The 15024-nt window shown below is 39.4% G+C and overlaps 1 protein-coding gene and 1 long non-coding RNA gene across 2 annotated transcripts in view; one reads left to right on the top strand and one right to left on the bottom strand.

Annotated features, from left to right (window-relative positions):
* Window positions 1-1555: 1555 nt before the first annotated feature.
* On the top strand, window positions 1556-9623 carry LOC310770573. The gene is made up of 2 exons (XR_014552284.1): window positions 1556-4921; window positions 6484-9623. It is a non-coding gene; the product is annotated as an uncharacterized lncRNA (long non-coding RNA).
* A 921-nt stretch (window positions 9624-10544) lies between these two features.
* The window catches only part of PDGFC (platelet derived growth factor C), a 104062-nt gene continuing 99582 nt past the window's right edge, over window positions 10545-15024 (bottom strand). Inside the window, exons 5-6 of the mRNA XM_083631329.1 lie at window positions 13557-13774; window positions 10545-12413 (exon numbers count right to left, since the gene is read on the bottom strand). Of these exons, the coding sequence (XP_083487455.1) occupies window positions 12297-12413; window positions 13557-13774 (335 nt within the window). The 3' untranslated portion in view covers window positions 10545-12296. The remainder of the gene's footprint in view (window positions 12414-13556; window positions 13775-15024) is intronic.

Genomic DNA, 15024 nt, shown 5'->3' with positions numbered 1-15024 from the left:
TGTATTTCTCTCCCCCCCCCCCCCAGTTTCCCGAAGACCTTGCATCATTAGATGAAGATGTCTCGATCTTCCTGGGTCAATGTCGATTGAATTTATTACCAAAAAATATACACCCAAGAATGCCATTTCAATAAGCTAGCTTTGTTGCCTGTAATTTAGCTTTAGTTAAAAGCAGGGAAGACATTCCAATCATTCCATTTTTAAAAAATAACAATTACTTAAATCTTGCCCAGGAGCAACTTTCAAGTGGAAGTAGCTGTTGATTTATAATTGATGTGTAAAATTCAAAGGGAGAAGTAAACTGTACCTTCCTTCTGCTGAGATCAGCTTACTATCACTTTCTATGAGAACTGCCTTCAAAACATTATATTATCCCTCCAAGAACTCTAGCATACAAACGGTCAACTGGAAAACAGAACTGATTTTAATATTGTACTTTTATATTAGAGGGACGTGGGTGGTGCTGTGGTCTAAACCACAGAGCCTAGCACTTGCTGATCAGAAGGTCCGTGGTTCAAATCCCCGCAACAGGGTGAGCTCCCGTTGCTCAGTCCCAGGTCCTGCCCACCTAGCAGTTTGAAAGCACGTCAAAGTGCAAGTAGATAAATAGGTACCACTCCGACAGGAAGGTAAACAGCATTTCCATGCGCTGCTCCGGTTCGCCAGAAGTGGCTTAGTCATGCTGGCCACATGACCCAGAAGCTTTCTGGGGACAAACACCAGCTCCCTCGGCCTATAGAGCGAGATGAGTGCGCAACCCCAGAGTCGTCTGCGACTGGACCTAACGGCCAGGGGTACATTTTCCTTTTCCTTTTATATTGTTGCAACCTTCTCAGGGACCTTATGATGTGGGTAAGACATCTAATAAACAGCAAACAGGGGAAATTCTACCCAAGGTGGGTGCATCCTATGAAAAAAGACAATGCATCCTAGATCCATGTAAAGTTGCAGAAAATTCTGGGGCACAACCTCCATTTGTGGCAAAAGCTGAAAAAATGCACTGAAGTGACCAGCAAGAACCAACATGCACAAACATTTCTAGGAAAGTCATTCAACCAGCAGTCTATCATTCCCTCTAGCACATTTCTGGTAAGTAATTCACAAGGAGAAGGTGCAGGGGAATATTTGTAATGCCAGTAGTTTCAGATTCTCTTTTGCTTCTAGTGATTTGAGAGTCTATAAAAAGTTTCAGTTCATTATATGATTCCAGTGTGTAATTGGACTTGCACACATTGAGTACATGACATTTATCCAATTCTGTTTCTTCATGAGTATGATCATGATCATCATCACATCTTTATGCTTTGTTGAAACACCACACAAAAAGAATACTCTTATTGCTGATAGTACAATCATATCAAAAACTGCTGCTTTTTGCCATTTTCTTAAGGTAATTGCCCAACCCTGGAATGAAAATTTGAACCATGGAGAATTCCTAATGGATTGATTTTGCTTCAGAAATACAGTCATAGAGATGGAGGGGAGCTCAAAGACCATCTAGTCCTATTTCCAAAAAACTGACTGCTACTATATTGCCAACAAGCAGCCATCCAGCCTTCTTCTAAAAACCTGCAATGAAAGTGAATTTGCCACCTCTTGTTCCAAAGTTGAATAGCTATTAGGATGTTCTCCCTAAGGCTTAGATGAAACCACCTCATAATTTAAACCCATGTGGTTCAGGTCTTATTCTCTGGAACTACATGAAGTAAACCTAATCCTATATCTAATCCCTTCCATCACATATAGTGTTTAAATATGGCTATTTGAATTAATTTAAGGTGACTAATATTTTGTTCAAGAAGAACCCCGCAAAACTCCTTCAACATTTCCTCCTATGACCTGGCTAGCAGACCCCTTATCATTGCTGACACTACCCTCTGCCCATGTTATAGTTTGTTCAGATCTGGGGGGAGATATTCCAGATGAGATCTGACCAGGTAAATAAGGCCAGAATTGTTAACATTTTATCAATCAATCAATCAATCTTTATTTTGGTCAAAGACCAGACAGCAAAGTTAACAACATATGCCCTATCCACATGAAGAAGCAGATGCAAGTACAGTCGTACCTTGGTTTTAGTTCTGGACGTTTTGGCTCCCAAATGCTGCAAACCCGGAAGTAACTGTTCTGGTTTGAGAACTATTTTTGGAAGCCACATGTCCGACGGGGCTTCTGCAGCTTCCGATTGGCTGCAGGAGCTTCCTGTAGCCAATCAGAAGTTGTGCTTTGATTTCCGAACGTTTTGGAAGTCAAATGGACTTCCGGAATGGATTCTGTTCATCTTCCAAGGTACGACTGTACTCTAAAATCTGGAGAGAAATGCAAACATGCTCTCCCTCTGCTTACGTAACTTGATACAGTATACACTGCTAGAGATAAGTGCATTTCTAAACAAGTCCAAATATCTTTAGCGGATATTTTAACACGCCTTTCAGAACTTTTGTTGAAGCATGAATGCTATTCAAATGGAATGAGGACCAAACACATTAGAAGAGATGGCTGGCCACAGCCGTTGACCATCCATCATGGCTTTACAGTAATTTCTCCCCCTCCCTTTTGTTTCACAAACTATTCTACTTTTCACAATATATATTTTGTTATAAAGAGAAGCAACATAGGTGGGGTTTGACAGATCAAAGCCATGCCCAAACCTTGAGTTAATGCTTGTTGGATTTATGGATTTGCTTTGGTAATCTTTACTTTCTAGGCCAAAAAAAGCAACCAGGTGTTGTAAGAACTATATCGTTTATAGCAATTAGATTACAGGTGGTTTTTCATTGTTCATTCTTCACTAATAATCACCAAGAGATATAATACATTGAAAGACAGAATGACTTTCTTTGACTGTGATCTTAAGCACACGTACTTAAAAGTCAATTCCATGGAAACAAATGGGATTTACTGCCAATTAAGAATCAAGGTAGCAGCTGTAATCTTCAAACCATTTACCCAAGGTAGCCCCATTAAATTAACCCAGAGTAAATGGTTTCAGGACAACAGCTCTGAGCAAGTCCCAAATTAATGGGCTCTGAGCTGAGACTACAGGCTAGGAAATATTTTTGAGACAACCAGTGTTTGTAGTGTTTGTAACAAAATATAATATTACTTTAGTTCACGTTATATGTTAGATATAGCCATGTACTCTGGCTTAATTTAATGGGGCCACCTTGAAGTTTACAGCTGTTATCTTGAAGCATCCCTGTTTTTCCAATATTCTTGTAGAGTGTGCATATTATTGTACCTAATAATACAGCACACTCTACAGCTTTCTCACACTCATGACATTTGCAGGTGATGAACCTGAAGAGACTATTTAGTCTTTCTTCAGGGAATGGAACTGAAATTGCTTCAGGCACTAAGAATGCAGTGGCGGCAGCAAGGCAAATGGTGGTGGCCTTCCAGATGTTGTTGAACTTCCATCATCCCCATCATTGGCCATGCAGCCTGGGGCTGGTGGGAGTTGACAACATCTAGAGTGCCACAGATTTCCCATCCTGCCAGCTGAAAGTTGCCCATCGTACCCTTTTTGCACACTGTGGACCTTTACGCTCATCACCTGCAGTGATCAACTTTCATCTTAACAATATACCCAAGCGTGGTGTTTCAGTGTCCTTCTTTCCCTCCAAGGTAAATTCCTGATACAAATAACACCTTAGTCTTCATGGGATCTTTTCTAGCCTGGTTTGTGTTAATCCTAATTAGCTCTTCTGCCCTTCCAGCCTTCTCTTCCCCTGGTATTCCACACCTCCCTTCTGTCTCTGTTATTTTTATTTATTTTTTTATGTTTCAGTTAAGGTGTATGGGGAATGTACAGCCTTGTAGCCTCCCCAAAGCCTCTACTTAGGAAAGCATTTTATGGCTTAAGGCTCCAGTGATGTGCAGCATTCCACAGGTCCCCGTGTTCCTATCACAAACAACTAAGCCAATCTATCAGCATACTCCCTTGAAGAATCATTTCCCCCACTTTTCTTTAGGAGAAGTAATATCTGCAGTTTGGTTTTCTCTTTCCTACTCTGTTTTTGTCTCTCTAATTCCCCGAGAAAGGTAGCCATATGTGATGAAGGGGCGGGTGAAATGAGCTCCTGGGTTCCCTTAGTGTTCAAAGAATCAATTTAATAAGCGGCTTTCTAAGTAGAAAATGCACCAAACATTAAACTGATAAGAACAGTTCAATTAAGAAAAGTGTTTCATGTTACACGTTTAAAAAACGCCCATGCAGCAGTAGCTACAATTACATATAGAGCAACAATTGCAGACTTTGATCATTATAGATCAGAGTCTTAGTTCCATGTACAGATACACCATAAGCTACAAGCATGAATTTGTAAGCCCAAGTCCAGGCTCAGAGAAGAAGAAAACCAGCAGGACCTGAAGCTCAAGAATTCTAACATACTGTAAAATATGAATGTAGACAAATAATATTCAACCAGAATGCTTGGCATGCTCATTTTAGGTTAAAAAGAAAATGCTCCCTAATTCTATTACAATATCAACAGTAGTAATATTAGGAAAACAGTAAGGCTTTTTACTCCACACAACTCTGGCCTAGTTTATCATGGGTGCTTTGGGACTGGACCCTTGACGTGAACTTTTACATCACTCCAAAAGTCAAGCAGCCCAAGCTAATCCATGTAGGCTTCAGTTAAGCTCTGTTACAAAACCGATATCCATTGGCCCAGAAAACTCATACGCTATCTTATCTCCAGTGCTGATTAATATCTACATGAAGCCACTGGGAGCAGTCATTAAGAGTTTGGAGGCAAGCTGCCATCAGGATTCTGATGACACTCAGTTCTCTTTCTCCATAACTTCTGAATCAGGAGAGGCTGTGCAGTCCCTGGGCCATAGCTTGGATGCAGTGGTGAGATGGATGAGGAAAAACAAGCTGAGCTTGAATCCTGGAAAGACAGCGACACTGTGGGTGAGTAATTCCCCTGTCCAAGAAATTGGTCAACTGCCTACCCTGAAAGGGGCTGCACTCCCCCTAAGGGACAAGGTTTGCAGTGTGCTGGTGTTTCTGTATCCAGCTCTGACACTGGAGCCTTAGATAACCTCAGTGGCTAGATGTGCTTTTGTCCAACAGCAATTGGTTTGACAGGTATGGCAATTACTGAACCAGTAAAGCTTGGTCGCAGTAGTTCTTGCATTGGTTTCCTCAAGACTAGATTAGTGCAATGTGCTTCCCTTGCATTTGATCTGGAAGTTGCAGTTAGTACTGAAGGCTGCAGCATGATTGCTGACAGGATTGAGGCCTGTGCTCAAGAGATATGAACTGGCTGCCAATCTTCTTCCATGCCAAGTTCAAGGCATTACTATTAGTATATAAAGGCCTTAACAACGGGGCCAGTTTACCTACAAGATTGCCCACATATATGCCCACTTGACTGCTTTGATTGCCAAAGCGCATACAGGTGCCACAAAATACCCATTCTGTACGTGTAAGAACTCAGTCTTTTAGCATGGCAGCACCTTCACTTTGGAACTCCCCAACTATTGAAATTATACAGACACCTTTGCTGCACTCTTTGCAATGCAGGCATTTAGATATACCTACCCAGATGTCATTGGGTTGTTGTTTTTATTTTAGTTATATATATTGTGGTTTTTATGTTGATCTTTTCTGTGAACCTCCCTGAGACTTCCGGGTATAGGGTGGTATATAAATTCAATAATGATCATAGAATCATAGAGTTGGAACAGACCACAAGGGCCATCGAGTCCAACCCCCTGCCAAGCATGATGTTGTTTTTAAAAATAATGCAAATTTTTAATGTTCTTAGTCTATTGTTATTTTAACTTTTTCAGAATCTCATTGTTGTTAATATTTCTTATTTCTTATTTGATTGCTTTATTGTTTTTGTAAAGCGCTTGAGGATTTTTACAATCAAGCGGTGTATTTCATGAAATAAATGAATAAAACATACATTGATAAATACTGTTTTTATGACGCATTAATGGTCAGGGGTCCCTTTACCTTTACTTAAAGGTACATTAAATCAATGCGATTGTGTCATTGATCTTCATGAATCATAGATTTTGCTCATGACAAACTGGACTATCCTACTGTACATCAAATCATTCTTCCAATGATCATTTCTGTGAGTAGCATGTTGATAATTATGAAAATTTAGCTAACTGGTTACCATTTCCCAAACCATCATAAGCTCCAACTCCTGACTTCTGAATGAAAACCAAAGGACTAAGTGTGCAATCCTTACCTTTTGAAGTAAATAATAAAAATCCAATTGATTAACACTGTTTTGAATTGCACCCTATATTTTCTTTGTTTTCTGTGTTCTTATTTTCCATTTCAGAGCAGAATTGCATGGAAGTCATTGGCAACAGTTCAAATACTATCTTTCCTTCTAGAAACCTGAGCCAGGTTGAAAAATAAAGGTGTGATTTTACAAAGGATTATTTTTCTAGGCACAGGTCTTTTACTATCATGTGGCCGCCCTGTAATCTCACATTCTTATCTTTAAGTTTTAACTCTAGAGTAATGATTAACAAAGCAGATACACAGAACAGAAGGATATTGCAAGCAAAACTGAAGAAAAGCCTTCTGCAGCTATCAGATCACAAACATTACCAGGTAACTGAATACTCAAATTCTGTCATCGCCCCCCCTCCTCAGTTAAGGAACAAAAAAGAAAGAAAATAATTTTCAATACTAATTCATAACCCCTTTAAAGTTTATTTATTTCATGGCATACAGCTGCAAATTCATTTTAGGCAAGTAAATAATATTCAACAGTGTGCAGATCATTTGCAACATTGTTGACCGATTCAAAAAGTTGTTCTTACCTGATAACTGTTCTAAGAGCTTTCTCTTGCAATTCTGCATTCACTGGCTGTTAAGCTTATGTATTGCTAATGTAGATAATTGATTTACATTTGAGCAATTCCCCCCACCCCCCCAAAAAATTTTTTCAAATAAAGCTAAGTACTATGATGCTAAATATGTTGTGTCATGAACTGGCAGCACAACAGGGAGGAGGAAGAGGTTCCCGGTGAGGGGTGTAGCTAGGACTGGGAAACACCAGAGCAAGCAGGGGATGGCAAAGGAAAGACTCACAGGGTGATGGATGTTGGCGAGGGGATGGAGGTCAGTGCACAGGAACCAGAGAAGCAGAACCCATCAGCAGAACCAGTGGCATCCCTGTCCCCACAGCAGACTCTGAGGTGTAGGGAGCAGCGAGAGTGGCACTCTAGGAGGCTGAGGCAGGCAAAGGTCCACAATCCAGCTCTCTAGCTAGCCAGGTGGACCTCGCTAGCTCTAGGAGGAGAGGTGTGATTCCTCAGCTGGAGGAGGCTTGGAACAGGTGAGGGTCACATATCTCATCAAGCCCAGATGCTGGAATCCCCAAGGCAAGGTACAAAAGGGAAGCAGAGCTGAGGTGTTGTGTTAATGGACTTTGGCTTGGATGCTCCTGGACCTCTAAGGGATTAGGTTTGGCTCTGTACTGTATCTGCTGAACTTCTGACTTGGCTACTTGGATTGACCATGGACTGTGTTTTCTGACCTCTGGACTTTGCTTGTGTGGCTTGACCCCAAGACTTGGACTTTTGTCTTGACATAGTGACTTGTTGCTACGTAGGCCAGGGATTCAGGACATGCTGCTTTACACCGTACCATGTTTTGCACACATGCTGATACTCAATCCTGAATACGTAATTGACAAGTTTTTGAAATCTGCTTCCTAAAAAAGTGGAATAAGGAGCATTTAATTACTGGACTGCTTTAACTACTCTCCTGAGAAATGCAGTATGGAATATTTTGATACAGTTAAGTTTTACTGCCTTTCATAAACAACAGATACAGTGCAAGAATAATTGTTTCTTTCTCATTTTTGTAGTTTTCTCAAACCATGGGAAAAGCTGTATGCTGTGGCCTTCATGATTATGGAACGAAAGGGAGGGCACAAGTACAAGGACAATAAGAGATGAGACCTCAAAGATAAGCTAAAAATGTAGATGTTCTCAAGGGGAAAATGTTTAATCCATTCAAAGGGTATATAAAGTTGTCTTCTATGCTATCTCGGAGATCACAAAGTAGCATTTTTAGAAGAAATAATCTCATTTTAGAACTCCACTCTTCTTTTCACAATGACATTCCCAAAGAAGTCTATCAACTTTACTAAATAGATAGGGCACTTGAATAAATTGTTAATTACCAAATGTGAAATTGTGATGATGCTGCAGAAATGTTTCACTGTATTGCAGGCAGTTATATCAGTGCAGGTCTTCAAAACTGCAGACAAATCTTTTGCAGATCCAGTAGAATTGGTACATTTGCACGCATCACTTCTTAGCAGCATTTAATACCTAAACATCATTTTTAAAAGAAACTTTAATACTTAACTGCCATTCACTTTTTAAAATATATATTCAAAATGAATGGGTACAAGTCTAGCTCCAGTGAAGTCAGTAAAACTGAACTGCTCCCTTCATTTTAATGCCTTTAAGCAAGGTGTGGATTTAAGTTCTCTAACAACTGAATCCTATACAAGTCTACTCAGAAGTAAAGCTCATTAAATTACATGGAATTTACCCTTAGGTAAATGTGTGCTCAGGATTTTAACCAAGTATTTAACCAATATAAATATCACTGTAGCTTAATGTTTTGGGAATGAAAGCAGTAAACCTTCCTGAACACATTGGTACTTGCTTTCACGTAAACATGCAATTGATTGTACTGTAATTGTGCCTTCATATAATCTGTCTATGATGGTTTGCACAATCATATTTTGATAATTGGCATAGGTTTTGAAGATAGGAATGCTGAAAGCCCACTGTGAAGGCCATGCATTCATCTTGGTGCAGAAAACAGAGCAACAAAAATCTCCTACACATATTTCAAAACATTTCAGTATCATATTTCTCCATATCAGCTGGTTTGTTACTCATCAATTCTGGGAATAGTTTCCCATGATATTTTAAAGCTAAATCATATATATTACTTGCATATTGACACTGGGATTATTTAAATTATCAAACAATTCATCACAGGCCACTGGAACAATGAAAGCACAACTCGTCAATCCTAAACAACACATCATTAATGGGAACAGCATCTGGACCACATCTTTCTTTTTTCTTTAAAATAACCCTCCAAACTCCCCTGGCATTACTAACATGTGCTCCAGATTTCTGATTTGGGTGAATTCTACGTTTTGACAAAGGCACCTTATAGGTGCATGGAGATGTAAATATATTGAACCAAGAGCCCACTGTTGATCTGCATTCATCCTTTTTTTGGACAAATGTTCAGCCCTCCTAAAATAATGAGTACAGAACGAAAAAGAGTGAAAATACTGAGGTCTGCAGAACATATCAAGAAAAGAATGACTACCAGATTCTAGCTAATTCTAATACAAAACATCACTCAGAGAGGAAGGCTAGATATGTGATTACCACAAAGACCAAATAACCTGCACTCCACACAGTTAGCATCTGAACACAGGAACTCTTTTCACTTCTTGGGCTGCATTTCAATATGGGCAACTTTCTAGGAGTAATAAGCCAGGAGTGTGGGTGAATACTTCGTATAAGTATAGGGAATGGCTAAAATTTACTGCATGAAACCCTTTTATTCCATCAGCTTTGGGGGGAAACTTTTTTTTTTTAAGCTGAAGCCCATGGAGCAAAGGGCCAAAGTCCATGCCTGTTTCCAAGCCAGATATATTTTGTCACCAGCAAAAAGGTAAGCAGGAAAATAGAACTCATTACACAACAATATCATGCATGGAGACTGGGGGGAGGTGGTTTTGTATGCACCCTAAAAAGTCAAACATTTAAGGGCCCAAAACTGTAAAATACTAAAGATTTCTACTTGATGTTTTGTCTTCTTGAAAAGTTTTAATTTCACAGAGGCTAAAATTAAGATGCAACAATAAACTATAAAAGCAGCAGCAGCAGCAACAACAACAACCTTCTGTATGTTTCCATTTAGGAATTTGTAGCATTGGTAAATATCTAAATGAATACTTTGTATAAGTACAGGGAATGGGTGAAATCTGTGGCATAAACTCCTTTGCATTCAATCAACTTTGGAAACAACATTATTTTAAGCTGAAGGCTCACCTAGCACATGGAGCAAAAGCAAATGTTTGTGCAATTATGAAGATTCTAAGAGTACCATGCTATGTCTTAATTTTGTAATGCTAACCTGATACCCATTTATTAGTACAGCATTAGCCAATGTGATGCCCTTCATATCTTGTTGGACTACAACTCCCATCAGACTCTGCTAGCATGGCCAATGATCAGGAAAGATGGAGGTAGCACACTGGGGCTGCCCCTGTATTAGGCCACAATTCCATGAGAACCATACAATGCTGTTCTGTTCCTACAATGTTACTCCGATATCCATTTTTATTCTTTAACAAGCATATGGAAGTTCAGAAGATTGGACTGTTAGATAGTTATTAAATGCCATATAGGGATATGGGAAGTATTTCTTCTGTCTCCCAATGAGCACCATTACTTTGTAGAATCATTAAATACATAAAACAATACACAAAAACACAGAACACTGGACAGTATTAAAGCATTTTACAAGCAAAATATTTTACTGCTTTTTCCTAGTTGGGCAAAGGGTGGGATAAATGTGCTGGTTTACATAAAGACTGTACATCAGCAAAACCACATTTTATCAAAACTGTACTTTACATCATTAAGATATTGGAAGCCCACTGCCCTTTACAAGGAAATAACTGGCATTCTTAACATAAAAAAACCCTTACACCTGCAGCAATAAATATGTGCGACTTGTTCATGACCCCATTTTATTATGTATGCAAGAACACACTGAAATGACAACAGTGGTGGTGCTCTTGTCAAGATCTTTCACCTTCTAATTTAACAGTGAAGTGTTTACTAAGAAGTAAGTGGTCCCATTGAACTGGACATCACTCTGAATATATCTGTTTAGGGCCTCTCAGTTTTGGATTTATGACTGTTTTGAAGAAACCCACATTGTGATCCATCACTAGTACGTGTAAAAAGGATATTTATGCATAAATTATTGCATCAGAATGCATGTTCCAATGCACAAAAATATCCAATCCATTGAAAATAATGCAGTATGGACAGGGAACATCTGCCTTATGATGCTTATCAGAATTATGCCACTTGCCCCTGATGCAAAATGTGATATGTATGTATGTGCAACCTTGTTTCTGTGCACATACCTCCTTATTTGGATTGAGGCACTAGGTTATGATGAAGAGAGTTTTAACAGCTAATATATTTACTTTTTTATCCCAGCATCATGGAGCTAGTAACACACACCTGTAAATTCAGACTAACCTGTCTTGTTTATCTTTTTACGTGCAAATGCACCTTTTAGCTCCTTGCTCTGCAGAAACAGAATTCTATCTTCCTTCCCCCTTTCTATAACTCTGATTCCAAAGCCTTACAAAATGAAAAAGCAGTTTATCTAGGCTGCAATAATAATAAAAAAGAATATTAAATACCTTTGGCAAAAAATAGATATATTTAACAAGATTAGAAAAGCAAATAGTTATGCTGTCAAAAAGAGTATAAAAATGTACACAATAAAAAATATAAACAAACGCAATACTTGCAGGTCATAGTGAGAAGGATAAAGGCACTTCTTGGTTTCTGACCCTTTCCTCTTTTCTCACATATACTGACCATTCAGGTTTTCTAAACAACAGACACTTTACTGGAAGAAACCAAGAGAATGTGTCCAGTCTTTTTGACTTGCATCCGTGAAAAATTGAGTTTAACTCAGAGTAAGACAGTCTGTAGGACAATTAACACTTTGATTTGAAATGTACAGGAGTTGCTGAGCCGAGTTAAGAGAGATTCCAGATGTTCTGAACTGTAAGCCAGAAGTAAGAGACTTGCAGAAGCAAGACCACCAGGAGAGTCCAGGCCTTGCCTAAGCACTGTCTTTTCCTATACTCCTAAAACTTAAACGTTTTAAATTCAATACGAGTAAGAGAGATGATATTATATCTATATATCTATATCTCTATATAGATATAAATATAGCTATAGACATAGGTATAGAATTGGGGTGGGAGAGAAATCCCTCAATGAAGCCTTCTGTTCATCCTTAGTAGTGGGCCTTCAGGTAACTGCTGTTATATGGCATACATCTCAGTTTGATTTCTTCTTTCTTTTTCTCCCCCAGAACTGTCAGTCCTGAACACTGAAGATTCTCAAAAGCAGACAACTGAGATTACAGAAGGAGATTAATGCACAAGCCCCAGAAGAGAATCAGCCACTGAGTGAACGTGCTGTAAAAGAAGCACACCAAGTTCCTTTTATCCTTCTGTATTCCCTTTACATACACAGTCACACTCCTCGTGATGGTCCAAAGGTACATCTGTCAAAGATTTATGCAATCCTTTTACGCCGCTCCTGGGCTTCAGCTGCAGGACCTGCAAAAGGAGGGTTCAATATAATCTTTTAAAAATCCATCAAGTTCCTTCATTGTCAGAAAGAATCTATTCCTTATTAGCAAACTGGAAGCCATCAGTGCATAACTGACAAACTCATGCTGCCTGCACAAACTCATGCTGTAACCATTACATGGTGTGTCACCTATGGGTGTTTCACAGGCTGCTTCTAAAGGTGAGAATGTCTCTTGTTCACAGAAACGGGTCTGCTGAATGCTTCTGATATATGTCACATTCCCCAAACAGTGAGGCTTCTTCACTGCTTCTTGCAGTTCTCTATCAAAGCCAAAAATTACAATACAGTGGCACCTCCGGTTACGAACTTAATTCATTCCGGAGGTCTGTTCTTAAGCCAAAACCATTCTTAATATGAGGCACACTTTCACTAATAGGGCCTCCTGCTGCTGCCATGCCACCAGCGCGTGACTTCCGCTTGGATCCCGGGGCAAAGTTCGCAACTAGGGGCAACTACTTCTGGGTTAGCGGAGCTCGTTACCCGAAACATTCGTAAGGAGGAAGGTACGTAACCCGAGGTTCCACTGGAGCTGTGTAAGGCACAGTTCTTATCCACACAAGTCTGCAAAAGCTTCATCAATGCCATCTTAAACAACCTACAAGCTTAAGCTTAACCTGAAGTTAAGCACGATGCGACCATGACTGGACATCCACCAAGGCCCATGGCCCAGCAGGTGTTAGGTGTTACCACTGCTGCTGTTTGCTGTTGCCACATGTTTAGACATCCACCCTCTGCACACCTAGAAGGAATGTGCAAATGAGCAGTGACAACAGCAAGGATGAACAGCAACAGTTGTCACCACCACTTACTTTCTGGCTATCTTCCTAGCAAGCAAACAGCATCAAATGAGATGAGGAGTATGAAAGCCCACTAAAGTAGAAGGGTACGTGTTGACAATATCTTGCCTAAAGGTCATGAAAAAATGGAGATGACACTGGCTTAATACCACAGCTGTGCTGAGAGGTCTTTTTTTTATAACCTCTCTGAAGAGTTGTTTGTGGCTTGAAATCTCAGCTGCTGTAATGTAAACATTTGTCCTAATAAAATTATTCTGCTAGTGTGTGTGTGTGTGAAATTTTAAACACGTAAAATAAGAAATAACACTATACCTCATGGTATTTTTTGGTAACCTTGGTAGGGACACACTGGCACTCACTGCAAGCATGTTGACAGCAGCCACAGTTTCCGCCGCAACGTTTAACCAGCAAGCAAAGTGGCCAAAAGATGGTGTCTGTTCGCTTCAGCTCTTCCCGTAGTGACACTGAGTAGTTGCGTGGAGTACAGCTGTACATTCGTACCTCCTCCTTCAGAAGATTCAGATCTACAACTGAAGCATTTAAAAAGGCAGACATTTTTGTCACTTATTCATCAAGTTTCAACAATAAAAATACCTGCTGCAAGTGAAGAACATCAAGCTGTTTTTAGGAGACAACAACCTGTCCTCAATGCCGCCAAACCTTTCATTGAGTTACTGGACTAGTGGATTTACATTGCAGAGTTCATAAAGTCTAAATTCTGGTAACACAAATGTTTTTCTAAGTTAAGCTCTATAGGTCTTAAGGTCTATAAAGTCACAACACACAGTATTGAGTATATGTTCACCTGCCTAAGTAGTTAAGCCTTTTACTGGGATGAATGGAAACCTCCAAATTACTAAGGGCCAACTGCAACTTTTAGAATTAGGAAACAACTTTCCTTCCATTTAAAAATGGTTAGACACTCTCATTGAGTGTTTCAAGATTTTACTTGAATCATGCAGCTTTGAGGCCAGTGTTAGAAACTGAGATACAAAAGCTAGGAGCTAAATGGCACCTTCAACCTAGGTTATGGGCGCAACAATGGAATGTCTAGGCACTTTTTTTTATAACAAGAATACAAAGCTGAAAATGAATGAACTGCAGCTAAAATATTATGTTCATTTTCTCCATGGTCTAGTCTTTCCCCTGCCTACCCCCCTAACATTCTTAAGAGGGTCTCTTCTCCAGTCTTCAGAGTAGGTGGAAGTGGGGAGGCAGAAAAAGGTCCTCCTTTCCTTCCACTTTGCACTTTTAATCTAGCTGACTCTAATTATTCAGCATGACTTTGATTAGATCGCTAGTCATATTCTAAACGTTAAACTAAGCTTTTTCGGCTATGCATTTTATCAAAATTCTAATAACCTTAACAGAGCTTAAGCCAATATACAGACTGCATTATACTATTTGTATTTGGAAAACCAGATGTCATCACCTTGTCAAAGCACATTATTATAATACAATATGCACCTTTCTATGATACTACACTTTACATGAATAGGTTACCAGCAGTTTCACATTGTGAATGTATAATCAAGTCTTTGAAGTGAAAAAATTCCTCCATCCCTCTTTTCCTTTCCCATATCTGTCTTGCTCAAACTATGCTCTAACACATTGTAGGGCATAAGGCTAGTTGAAAAAGTGTGTGTGTGTGTGTGTGTGTGTGTGTGTGTGTGCTCCTTTACAATGTTTACTTAACCAAAATAAAAGGTTATATGGATCTATTAAGTGAACTGAGCTACAAAACCTATTATAATTTGGAAATTTAAACACCCTTTGAACT

Source organism: Podarcis filfolensis (assembly GCF_964270895.1).
Source record: "Podarcis filfolensis genome assembly, chromosome: 9".
In the NCBI taxonomy this organism is placed as follows: Eukaryota; Metazoa; Chordata; class Lepidosauria; order Squamata; family Lacertidae; genus Podarcis; species Podarcis filfolensis.
The sequence above is the reverse complement of the archived record's forward strand: the minus strand, read 5'-3'. Positions and strand labels throughout refer to the sequence as shown.